This window comes from Branchiostoma belcheri, unplaced genomic scaffold (genome assembly GCF_001625305.1).
Source record: "Branchiostoma belcheri isolate BF01 breed outbred unplaced genomic scaffold, Haploidv18h27 scaffold41, whole genome shotgun sequence".
NCBI classification, from domain to species: domain Eukaryota; kingdom Metazoa; phylum Chordata; class Leptocardii; order Amphioxiformes; family Branchiostomatidae; genus Branchiostoma; species Branchiostoma belcheri.
In genome coordinates, this window is record NW_017804032.1 from 66,220 (window position 1) to 79,265 (window position 13,046).

The 13,046-nt window shown below is 41.4% G+C and overlaps 2 protein-coding genes across 2 annotated transcripts in view; both read left to right on the forward strand.

Moving 5' to 3' along the window:
• Positions 1-10,308, forward strand: part of LOC109477709 (latent-transforming growth factor beta-binding protein 4-like) — a 17,551-nt gene extending 7,243 nt beyond the window's left edge. The window contains exons 3-17 of the mRNA XM_019779055.1: positions 3,805-3,924; positions 4,321-4,440; positions 4,738-4,857; positions 5,436-5,555; positions 5,820-5,939; positions 6,204-6,329; positions 6,764-6,856; positions 7,041-7,133; positions 7,305-7,424; positions 7,864-7,980; positions 8,165-8,284; positions 8,675-8,794; positions 9,112-9,225; positions 9,603-9,724; positions 10,015-10,308. Of these exons, the coding sequence (XP_019634614.1) occupies positions 3,805-3,924; positions 4,321-4,440; positions 4,738-4,857; positions 5,436-5,555; positions 5,820-5,939; positions 6,204-6,329; positions 6,764-6,856; positions 7,041-7,133; positions 7,305-7,424; positions 7,864-7,980; positions 8,165-8,284; positions 8,675-8,794; positions 9,112-9,225; positions 9,603-9,724; positions 10,015-10,308 (1,919 nt within the window). The remainder of the gene's footprint in view (positions 1-3,804; positions 3,925-4,320; positions 4,441-4,737; positions 4,858-5,435; positions 5,556-5,819; positions 5,940-6,203; positions 6,330-6,763; positions 6,857-7,040; positions 7,134-7,304; positions 7,425-7,863; positions 7,981-8,164; positions 8,285-8,674; positions 8,795-9,111; positions 9,226-9,602; positions 9,725-10,014) is intronic.
• A 464-nt stretch (positions 10,309-10,772) lies between these two features.
• LOC109477832 (mucin-like protein) overlaps positions 10,773-13,046 on the forward strand; it is an 18,064-nt gene continuing 15,790 nt past the window's right edge. Inside the window, exons 1-5 of the mRNA XM_019779249.1 lie at positions 10,773-10,866; positions 10,987-11,080; positions 11,193-11,318; positions 11,767-11,956; positions 12,193-12,247. Of these exons, the coding sequence (XP_019634808.1) occupies positions 11,056-11,080; positions 11,193-11,318; positions 11,767-11,956; positions 12,193-12,247 (396 nt within the window). The 5' untranslated portion in view covers positions 10,773-10,866; positions 10,987-11,055. The remainder of the gene's footprint in view (positions 10,867-10,986; positions 11,081-11,192; positions 11,319-11,766; positions 11,957-12,192; positions 12,248-13,046) is intronic.

Here is a 13,046-nt window from a genome sequence, read left to right on the forward strand (position 1 = left end):
CATAAAAGGCGGAGTCAGTTAAAGAATTAATAAAAAATGGATTTCTACCCAGACAATATTGCCAGGCAAAGTGCTGTCTGCAGACAAAGCAAAACACCCAGTCCGACACAGTGTGACCAAGACAACAGGCACTCAAAGATATAAAGACTTTGAACAAGCAAAAGAAAACTGTAAAAGAAGTAAAAGAAACCGCAAACCACCACATTAATTACTGCGCTCTTAAATGAGGTCACCAGCATCCATGAATCATACGTAATAACCAAAGAAGCAAAGCCACATTAGCTGGGATGCGAGGAGACCTACAAGCAGATATGATCAGTATGCTGTACAGAGCGTTCTAGGATAACATAGAGGCTAGGCAAGGTTTGAGGAGAGAGATGAGTAAATGACATTTCCAAACACACATGTGCAAAGCACAAGTATAAGAGTGGCTTCAACAAGCCAAACGCCAAGCAAAGAATGACACCAAGAGTCCACGTCTAGCGGAAAAAATTGACGTAAAGCAGGGACAACAACAAAGTGCTTTAATACATACAAGTTCACGTTCAAAGAGAATAAATTCTAAACCCATGCTGGGTCTGAAATATGGGAGTCTTTCATTGAATCAGTACATCTAAGATTTTGCACAAACATTGAATATTCCCCCAAAACTGCTAGTAATCTTGCAGCACGGGCAGAACTAGGGAAGTCCCAATACAACTGGAGGTTTTCCTAAACGGTATCAAGTCGACTCTGAAAGAACGTACGGGTCATGCAGCTGACAGCCTTTAACGAAGTTCACGGAGACGCTCTTTTATGTCAAGTAGACTTATAAGCATCAGGTACTAGTGTTGGGCGTTTGGTGTTTGCAACACTCTAGAGGAATGTGGTTATGCTTTCGTCTGGCAACGCACGACCCATATCATCATTTCATCAATTATTTAGCGTTTGATATTTATTTTCATTGTATGTTGTCTACATCCCGGGGCTACCCAATACTATTTCCCCCTAAAGAGCACAAAGAATGAAAAGAAAAATTGACTTACCCTGCAGCTAAGAGGAGGACTGTGTCATGGAACTGAGGAAGAACGTTAAGTTCTGCACTTGGAATTGCGATCGAACAAAGCTGGATGACCCAGAAGGAACCGCACGTTCCCAGCGATGTTCTTATCGGGGTTGGTGCATAGGTCGACCGACAAACTCTGGTGAATCTGTGCATCCAGGCCAGCTCTCGCTTCATGCATGAATGACGGGCGAAAGCCAAGAAAGTGCGCGTTTCCCTCCACATGTATCGCCAGCTCTTCTGGAGGAAGGGGGATGGGACGAGGGCGAGTGCAGTTGTTGCCACTTCTGCTCTAGCGCCTCCACCTCTCGCTGGAGCTCGGCCTCACAGTTTGATGGTCTTCTTCTGTAGGTCCGCCATGGTTAGCTTAGCTGTCGGAGAGACCAGGGAATCCTGCTTGTCCTTGCAGTCCTTCCCGGCCTAGCCGGCGTTGTGAGCCAACAGAAGGTGACCTCAGCCGGCACATCGGCGCTGTGTCTTCGGCATGCATGGCGTGAGAAAGCCGAAGACTGGATAACTAGTCGAGAGGATTCCGGAGTCAATTTGCTGCCTGTCCTGCCCCTGGCAGGTTGACGTCAGACTGACACGACAGGGGCTGGAAGGCATGCTAATTACAAACTTTCATCCCCGGGGCTCCCAAATATCCACCGTGATTGGTCCGAATAGATTGAATAATTTCAAATTCACCGCAAGTCTGATTGACATTTCCTTCAAGAAATCGTGCGTTAACTCGCTTCCTGCCAATTAAATGCCCATTTCTGAGGGTCCTGGCATTAACCTACGGGTCAAATTTGAAAAGTTCATGAACTTTTGACAATGCTGACGGACCCTTTATTTGCTTTTAATAGGTTGTTCCAAATACTCAATAGTTTTGGTCAACATAGCTGCAATGCAAAGACATTGACATCATGGAAGAGTCCACTAATCAAGGAGGGTTTGCGCAGTTACGTCTAGACGTGTCTGACAGGCATCGCATTGGGCTTAACCTCAGGTCGCTACGTTAGCGGTGTGGTTGATAACAATTCACCTCTGTCTAATCTGAGGTCAATTAAAAGACAAGCGGCTTAGACTAAGCGCTATCACATTTCGTTTTCACCGTATGTATACTAGTATTCAACTGCTGTGGGGATTGTACATTTTACAATAGCGGGGTAGAACTTGTGCTGCAAACCCACAAACTTACTTATAAGGTTTACGACAAATTCAGGGTCGATCGTCTTCATGAAATGCTTCTCAATACGTTTTCACAAACATAATTTGCAGGGCGTTATACTGTACGGATTTTCCTCTAGACGTTCTGCTGCTTAAGTTGAATAGTTGCAGCTGTTTGTCCTTGAGCGCTATCTGATCGCTGTTGAAGGCCGTGTTGTTGGGGATGATACAATAACGCTAGCAGGGGAGAACTGTGTTCCTGTAGAAAGGCTGGGATTTCCCGACAATAAGACTGTAATAGTTTTTAAACTGGTTGTGATAACAGCCAGGAGGAGACTCCCTCCCCTGGACACAGCTAATTTTAGGGGGTTTAAAATTGATACAATCACATTATCGATTTTTAGGCAAACAGAGGGATAGAAACCATGGTTAGAAACCAATCAAAATGTGCATATTAATAATTTTCTTTCTTCAGAAGTTTTTTTCTTCTTCTTTTTTTAAATTCAGAAAACAGTATTTTCTTGGATGTGTAGTCCTAAAGATGAGACCACTTATTTAGAGAAGTGGAATTTTGTTTTGGGGTGTGTTTTTTCTTTTGATAAGGGACTTGTTTACAAGGTGAGTGGTGATTAGAAAAAGGATGAGAAGGAACCCTGCAAAAGGTTACTAAAAGTGAACTCCTGTGTTAGTAATCTTTCGAATTTAGCGTAGAGCGTAGAGAGGCTTCTTGAATTCAGCGCAATACGTAGCCGGCTCTCAGAATTTAGCGTTGTCGGGACCCCCCTTGCAGGGCCCCTTGAAAGGGCTCACACAGCACATTTTCTGTATCTCTTCGTATTCCCGTCTTAAACAGTGAAAACGCAGTGCCACCGAATCTGTTCTGTTCTCCGTGACCTCATTTCCCTTTCCTCAGGCCAAAGTTGGCAGTCTGAGCAATTTCAAGGACACACAGCTCAGGCGGCAGCGTACCGATACTCCCTCAGGTAAACAGGAGTATGTGGCCTTGAAGCTGTGGCCTTGGTATGGCCAAATCAATGTACTGCCTTACATATGTGTGCTTGCTATAGAAATAAAAAAAACTCTTGATTTATGTTTTTTTTAATTGGATTCCAGCCAAAATAGTTACGTATTTCAAGGTGTAAGTCTATGGGACAGCGAAATTGGCGTATGAGACCTTAAATACTAGTAGCCGATTTAGCTTAATACACTACATTGCGAACCTGTCTATATTAGCAACCGCTAATATTTCTATCTAGTTAAAAAATCCATTCATAGCTTCTTGACTTGTGCTGGCAATAGTATACATGTAGGTCGAAAATGCAAACAAAGACACACAAACACACCATAAAACAATACTACATGTACCTTCGTACAAAGGTATATGTAATACGTTGACATCCAGGTGAGTCAATTTAAGAAATGGAAATACATAGATTGTGTTTAGGTACCGAGCAACGTTTTTGGAAAAGCAGCTTTTTGTTCGAGACTTTGGTTCACGTGTATGTACCTATTCTATAGTTACAAAACTAAGGAAATGTTATTTTTGTGTTTGCTTTTTATTCTAGGCATTTCTAAATGGACTTGTTAATTACATTGTATAATGATTTCAGATGTGAACGAGTGCTCTAGCGGTAACGGGGGATGTGACCACACCTGTGTGAACACGCAGGGCAGTTATCATTGTACCTGCCGGACTGGGTATCTTCTCTCCGGGACACACACATGCATAGGTCAGAACCACATGTACATTATGAATTACCTTCACTGGTTGGAAGGCTAGGAATTGCAACACTGTATGATGTGTTTAAATCATGGCTAACTAGTACACTTTGATTGACCATCTCGTTTTCCATCAAACCTATATCATCACCTTTTCCTCATTAACGCACACATAGTAACATTTTGAACATGTATGAAATCGCTTCCTCAAGACTTTCATTCTAGTTCTAATTTGGCAAGGAAAGATGCAATTGTAAGTGAGGCATGTGTTTGATATCATTGGCAAATCTTACTTTTTGTGAAGAAATAATTAAGTGTTGACAGTATGGGCAAAACAAATCCTGCGCAACGTTTCTTGTCATAGACGTGAAGAAATGAAACTGACATAAAATCCTTCTTTCGCTTAGATCTGGACGAGTGTTCAGACAACAATGGCGGCTGCCAGCATACCTGTGTCAACACTCCGGGAGGGCATCGCTGCACTTGTCGGCCTGGGTTTGCTCTGTCTGGATCCACCAACTGTGCAGGTAAAGCAATACAGAATAGGTAAAGAAAGGGTGGAGAAAATCTTTCTTTTTTTTGGATACTAGTACTAGTAGTTGTTGCTGGAGTACTAAATTTAAAGTGGCCCATATCATCACAGAACCTTTGCCAATGACACTGGTAGGTATACTAAAGTTTGAACACGTCATAATTTTAACCAGGTGTTATCTGCAGAAAGGAAACTCTGAATGCTTGGAGAGCTCGAAAGTTGCAAGACGCAGTGGGAAGGTGGAAGGACTGAAAGCAATTATCTGACCTAGGCCTTTTCCTGTATCCTACAGACATCAACGAGTGTTCCACCAATAACGGAGGATGTCAGCACACATGTGCCAACACTGTTGGCAGTTTCCAGTGCTCATGTAGAGTCGGATATCAGCTGTCAGGAACCACGGAATGTGTTGGTAAGATCAAGTTAGAATTTCAGTACGAAGGAAACCAGAGTCTTAAGTACTAGTATGTGATCTTGACATTGCATAACCTCTTGTTTGATAGGAACGTAAACAAAGGATAATTCAAGGTGAGGAAATATGAACACGATATAATAATACAAAGCTTAATAATATGGATCAATAGCGACTCCTGGCGAGAGAGGATTAGTTTGCATATAAAATTAGCAGAGAATGGCACTGTCCTTGGTGCTGAATGATGATAGCACAACATTCAAGTGCAGTTAACGTTCAACTTTCTTCTTGTAGAACGGGCTCCATCTAGCACCATCTAACACCAGCTTGATGGAGTCGTATCTACAGTTGTTATTTCAATAGTAAATCTTAATGTAGAATTGTTAGTTTTACATGTAAATTTTTAGCAATGAATGATTGGAAAGGGAAATTGTTTACTGAAGAAACAGCCTTAAGTGTATTTGCAGTTAAGTAGAACTGAAGTAGAATATCTCACTCACTGCTCTTGCCCCTTGCTACCTGGTATGGGCACATCGTGACCCTGCATTGATATTTTCTACCAATGTTATTATACATAGATATAAACGAATGTTCTACCAACAATGGCGGTTGTGACCATGACTGTACCAACACGGACGGCAGTTACTACTGCAGCTGTACGACTGGATACCAGCTCTCCGGATCTCATAACTGTCATGGTTGGTATACGAATACTTTAATTTCAAGACATTATATATTGCAATTAAGGAAGAGATTGATCGAAAGCTTATTTTTGAAAAAGAAAGCATTTTCGGTACCAATGCCAAATCTGGCCGGGATTCTTCCTGGTAATTTGTTTATCATCAGAAATACAATTTTCAACAACACGTTACTTCAGAATACCAATTATTTGACAACACACTGTAGAATTATATTGTTTGTATTCAATGTGATAACCCACGATACGACATTTTCTGCATCAGACATAGACGAATGCTCCAGTGGTAATGGCGGCTGCCAACACACGTGTACAAACACAGACGGAGGGCACGAATGCTCCTGTAACACCGGGTATCAGCTCTCAGGATCTCGGAACTGTATAGGTAAGTAGTGCGGAAGCAAAATGCCCATCTTGTCCATTCTTGTAATTTTAGCAGTTAAGAGCCATACATTACATGACGTATGAAAATCCTATGGGTATGGGATGGGTCTGTATAATGGCCCTGTCCTTGGTGCTGAAGTGTGGTTCGATAGACACAGCCCATGGTTATAGAGCTGATTTTGTATAATTCAGACACAACGTTCTCAGGAACGGTCTATCACATGCTTGCTCATACCATCTGTTGATTGTGTATTTTGATTTTCAGACATCAACGAGTGTTCTGAAAGCAACGGAGGCTGTGATCAGATCTGTGTGAACACTGTGGGGAGTTTTCACTGTGCATGTAGGCCGGCCTATCAGCTCGCAGGGTTCGGAGGGACAACATGCATCCGTGAGTCGACGTTTGTTGTGCATGTTTTGTTTATTTATTTTATTTTATTTTATTTATTCAACTTTACAGAAAATTCTGAGAGGAGTCGGCAACAGGAACATAGAGTTCCTCTACTAGGCCGGCTCCTCTAGAAACATAGAAACAAAACAAACAAACAAACAAACAAGCAACAATTTAAAAAGAGTAATCAAATGGACACTAAGACTGTATGACTTTTAGGGGGAATGGTAGTTGTAATATGCTATTCACAAGAAAACTGTTATGCCAACAACTATCTGTCCAGGTGCTTGAGTAACTGTTTTCTTGCATGTCTCATTACCTGGATGTCTAAGCTTCATCGATGTATATTTTGGTATTGATTGACATGCAACGTTCAATGATTGAAATTTTAGGGAAAAGGCACTTCTCATTTTCAATTTGCATTTCTGTTGCAGCAAGAGAAAACAGTGGGTGTGTGAATGGTACATGGGTTTCACAAAGCCAATGTGACTGCGACCCTGGTTATACTGGATCCAGCTGCAATACAGGTATGTCCAGAGAGTACATGACTGATTCATCCCATGTAGAACTATCGATCTCATAAACGAATTCTGTTCGTTCTGCTTTTAGATTTCATCCTTAACTGTTACACAATCTCTCATTGTCCTGGCTAGGGCTCTAGCTTCCCAGATGCAAAATTCAGGGATATGATAGTTTTGTATATTATTTCAGCCATCTGCAGCAGCGGCTGTGTTCATGGAACTTGCACGGCACCTGAACAATGCAGCTGCTTCACTGGGTACACAAGAATCAGCTGTGACACAGGTAAGGCTTACACATGTGCTATTTACGTGCTATACGTGTCATTTACTTGATACACGGCAGACGAAGAATCCATTCATATTTCAATACATGCTCTTTGTGCAACTGATCCGCATAAGAATTGTTCAAAGTATCATTAAGAATAACTAACTACCACTACTTTTATTACTTCAGATGTCAATGAATGTCTGACAAATAACGGAGGCTGCCAGCATGACTGTGTGAACACTGCCGGCAGCTACTACTGCACATGTCGTGACGGATACCTGCTCTCACAGGGACACAATTGTGAAGGTAGATATATGCATTGCTGAAGGTTTGGTCTAATTGGTATGCATTTGGCTTTGGAAGGTTCTCTCCTTGACTATTTCCATAAAAAGGGCCCCGGTCACTGTATCTCGTAAACTGTGTTCTTTTCGCACTCCTCCAAGTCGAGGATTTTCCGTCTGCTGTTGATGATACCAGGGTTTCTGAAGATGGTGTATACATATAGATACAATTTGCTCCATGGTGTGATGTGATTGTATTATGGGCACTGCATGCTTTTACATTCACTTAATGTACGCTTGATCAGACAAACCTAGAAGTGCTTCCTCCTGTCAATCGCTTACCATTAACCATGACCTTATGAAGTTGAGAACTGCCTTTTGAAGACACATTGTCCCTAAATACTATAGTAGTACATTTGATAGATAATGGCTCTCAATATGGATGTTTGCTGTGTATATTGCAGACATAAACGAGTGTCTGGTTGGAAACGGTGGCTGCCAACACAACTGTCTCAACACGGAGGGGAGTTACAGTTGTACCTGCAGAACTGGATATCAACAAGCCGACCGAAGCTGCTATGGTAAGGTCATGTAGGGAGCCTGTCTTAAAGTCTTTTATCAGCATATTCCTGCAAAAGTTGTTAACATTTATGACCAACGTTGGTGGCGAATTTTTCCGACATGATTTTTCAACAGTGGATTGGAAGGTAATACATGTACATCGTACATATATGTTAACTTGCAATGTTTTGTGTTTTTTTTCAGACATCGATGAATGTTCTTCCAATAACGGTGGCTGTCATCATGTATGTCTAAACACAGAGGGAAGTTTCCACTGTTCTTGTAGGACTGGGTATCAACTAGCGGGCACAAGCGACTGCACAGGTAACAGAAATATACAACATCATCTAAAGCATGATAAGCCCTGTAGCACAGTAGTTTGAAAAGTAAAGTATCTTCATCATTGTCAAATTATCAAACTTTAATTCTCAAAGTTAAAGGTAATCGTGGTACAAGTTCTAAAGATTGAATGCAGTGCCTTGTGAGGTGTATGCTCGAAAAATTAAGGAATAGATGAATTTCGAAAGCATACTTCTCATGTGCTCTACCAGATGATATACTTCATCTGAAGTGTTTAATTTTGTCCCTTAAGTAAATATCATGATTAGACACAGTTACTTTGTAGAGCAACATATTCCCATGGTTTAAGAAGTTTCAGTTTTATGTGTGTATATGAGATGTTAATCAGAATACCTTTATATACCCTTGTTGCAGACATTAATGAGTGCAGCAGTGACAATGGAGGCTGTCAGCACAACTGTGTAAACACTGAGGGGAGTTACAGATGTACCTGTCGCCATGGTTACCAGCTATCAGGGACATCGAACTGTGTCGGTAGGAATACAAGGTTCTATCAACGTTGCAACAGAATTTTGCCTGCTGCAGATATTATCTTTCCCATCACAACGTGGTTTGAAAACTATAGACAGAATGTCATCTTTATATTTATATTATTATATAATGACCTTAAATGAGATATTCTACCAAAGTGCTATATACAATACTTTACGGGATTGGCACAGGCGCAGAACGCTCTGCCAACATGCTGCATGGTGACTGGCTTTTCCAGCTTCAACCAAACGGTATGATGGCCGATTCAAACACTGCTGTGTTTTTTTACTGATCTGATACTGAGGTTTGCTATGTTACAGATGTGAATGAATGCCAGTCACTCCCAGACTGTCATTACTGCACGAACACGGAGGGATCATTCACATGTTCGTGCAGACGTCGTCACCATCTTGTAAATGGCAACGACTGTAGAGGTATCAAATATCTTCTGACGTCTCCTTACTGGCAACCATAGCATTTAGTAATAGCAACTTGACCGATGGAAGGAGTATTAAATTAAATTTTGTGTAATGTGAACTTTTCGTTGCTTCGCAATGCACTTTATGACATTTCTATGTCTATGTGTTCATAACGGCACAATGATTCAAATACACGTACTTCAAGTCTATCGTTTCTCCTTTAGTTGATGACTCCATTCGAACTAACATCTATAGTCTTCACCTAGTCTGAGTATCCACAGGAAGAAATTTTAAAGTCATGGATATTGTACATTTTTAATTTCCTTGATATTAAGTGGTTTCGTTTGTAACTTATCAAATCAAAACCTTGTCGTAACGTCTGTTCCATGTAGATGACGATCTGTACCCGTATGGAGGGGAAGGTGGGAAGATCCACCAAGGGAAACACTGTGTGCGGGAGGAGCTACCGATAGAGGGACTGAGATTCTTCAGTCGACGTCATCACTACATATATGTAAGACGTATAGTCCGTTTTTTTCTAAATATACAAGCATGATGCTGCATGTTCTAAAATATTGTGATGAAGTTAGTATTCTCAATCGTATATCAACCAAAGCTGAATTTTTTGTTCTTGGCACTTAATTGGGCAAGGGGTGAAGTCTGCCATTTCCTATTCCCTTGTAAATGTGCATAACATGATTAAATTTTTATGTTTAGCAGAAAGCGTAGACGCGCAGTCTGACACTAAATCAGTATCACCCAGTATGTCAATGTCAACATTCAATCGTTTCTCTACTTTGACAGATATGTGACAATGGAGTGGTGTCATTTGACTGGATTCCGCGCCCACGGTTCCCCACAAAGATGACAGAAGCCCACTGGGCCAGAAAAGCAGTAATAGCACCGTTCCTGGCCCAGTCCCACCCCTACGTCATACCACATCTGCCAGAACAACGGAAGACAAAGATTTACTACCAGTTCCATCGAGTGGGAGACGGTGGTGCAGATTCGGCTGAGGTTCTACGCCGGGCGGGAGAGCACGGAAAGTCTACTCCACGATTCTACGCACCAAGTAAATGGACTCAGATTAACCAATGACATTACCTGAACATTTTGATTTACCATTTATTTACATTAAACAAGTCCTTGCTTTAGATTTGTAAACAGCACCGTACAAGAGTTTATTTACATCGCTGTTGAGCCCGGGCGCCCATTTACAAAGTAAACATCGTTAGACTATACTGACATTTATTACCGTTGGTAAATCCAATTTTTCGTGTAATGTTTCTGCCCGACAGTTCATACTTATACATCGGCCCTAAAAGATACAGCCGTTCGACAATTTAGTATAGCTCCAATAGGTGCTATCGCTGTACTCGCTGTTCACATTTTGTCTTATAATTAGCTTAAACATATTATAAATATATCATCACTATATTCCGTCACCAGTTGTCAACCTCCTGAAAAACTTACTTTCCAACAGCTGTATTTGTTGAAACAGATCTACAGTTCTACTAGGCTCAATCTGTCCTTGTTTTGTCCAGACTAGTAGTAGTCGCGCCATTGTGGGTCCTTGTTGTGACGTGGACCAACATCGCCCCTGACTGCAGTGTGTACCCAGGAGGACGATGTCCCGTCAATCATGCTATCCTACCGGTAAGTGGTCATGGGATCATGTATGCTTCACAAATATGCAAATTTGCTTTATGCAAATAATGTTAATGTTCAGTTACAGTTCCATTGCAAGTAGAACCATAATCTTCCAATTTTTTACAGATCAACGACTTTCAGTTAGTCATTTCCACTGATGGGACTTACTCATTTGGACACAACATCTACCCAACGATGAAGATTGAATGGACCAGCGCAGGTAAGTGTGTTCCGGCCTAAACATTTCATACCGATTTACATATCTGAAACATCGCTTTATTCTGGTAGTTAATGTGATTACTTTTAATGCAAGAATATGCCGATGTTCGCAGGTGAACTGAACGGAAACCCGAACCCTACAGCGCACGCCGTTGGTGGGTACAGCTCCGGAGAAGGCACTGCCGTAGACCTACAGTATTCGGGCACCGCTAACATGAAACGATGGAGATTACATGCAGGTAAAGTGCAAGTTTGTCGATAGCACAATCTTTTTCTGTTTTATCCTCAGCTTGCATCAACTGTACTGAATCTTAACGTTATGGCTCGGCCATCTTAAAACCTGCCAGCTTACTAATTACAACACATCTCAGACCAATCAATTACAAGTCATAACAACAGCACTCTCATGTCCAATAGTATTTGCCATTCTTAAGTTAAAATAATTTTCTGTCAACATTACATTCAAAAGCTAAGGACCTACAGACAATAAGCTGCAGACTATTGTGGTAAAAGTCCAATGGAACATGTACAGGTTTGTGCACATGACTTGGGGCTGATAGTGTTTGATGTAGGTTGATAAGTTGCAATGTTAATGAATTTGTTCTGTAAACGGTGTTTGGGACGATTAAGTTTATTAGTTGTAGCAACTGATCTGAAAATTTGAATCTCTTCTTTGTTCACCTACAGGTCCCTGGAGCTATGCCCTTCAACGCTTGGGAGATTCCACAGTTCCACAACAGTCGGTTCTACAATGTGCACAATGGATCAAAGAACAGGAGAATATATTACCTGACCCCACCAGGCTCCCAGGCTACTACCGGATCCCAAGTCCCCGGTCCTGTCCATGTAACGCTGAACAAGCCTTCTTCGACAACACGTAAGTACCCTAAAGCAATATACCAGAACCACAACGACAGCGTTCGTCGAGTCAACCACCTGCGCCTCCGTTTTACGTAGCTACCCAGGGTACACAGTAAAACAATGAAAATCCTAGAAGAGCATATATGGAATATATCTGAGGGTCATGGGTGCACCATATAGGTAATGATTACGCAGAGACGTTATTAGAGTTGGGTGAAGGAGGTAAATGAGGTAAATGTTTTTTTTTCACAGCTACAGCTATTCCGTTGGTATGACCGAGTCCTGTGCCGTAAGCCGCAGACGCGCTGTGGTGTATATATATGGCAAGATATTGGACATAGCAAACCATGGTGCATTTCAAAACCTAACAGAAAACCTAACATTGAATGATATTGCACCCAGGGGAATTCACTGGTTTTCAACCTAATTTCTTACTGCTGCCCTGCCTAACACCCAACACAAACAGCTTGGCTCACTGTTGTTACGTTTGTTACATGTTTGTAATTGCAATTCCAGGAAACGTAGACAGGTGGCGCAAATGTCACACTCTCTGCAGCTGGGCTGTCTTTTCTTCCATGCAGACACTGTATAGAAAAACATGACATGCATTTTCAACTGCTGTCTAACATCTAACACCATGGTCCATTAGGTCCACATGTGGTTATCTGCATCTGGTAGTCAGGGATCCTTGTACTGTTAGATTCTCTTGTTAGCTTTCTAACATCATTGACTAATTGTATAACACTGTCTGACCAAAGAGATTGGTCTAAGGAAATCCTGACAAGCATTTCTTACTGCCTCCTAACACCCAACAGACAGTGTTGCTCAATCTTAAATTTTCTGTTAGAAACCTAACAGGGAATCTAACAGTATGTAATGTCATGTAATTTATATTCAATTTGTAATTGCAGTTCCAGGAAGTGTAAATAGGTGGCGCAAATGTCACCCTGTCTTCTCAACTAAGGAGCACAGATAGAGGAGCAGGCACTGAGGAAAACATGCAGATAAAACATGACATGCATTTTTAACTCTTGTCTAACATCTAACACCATATGTTTTATATTTGTTGTTAGAAATCTAAGAAGATAATCAGTACAAGGACCCCT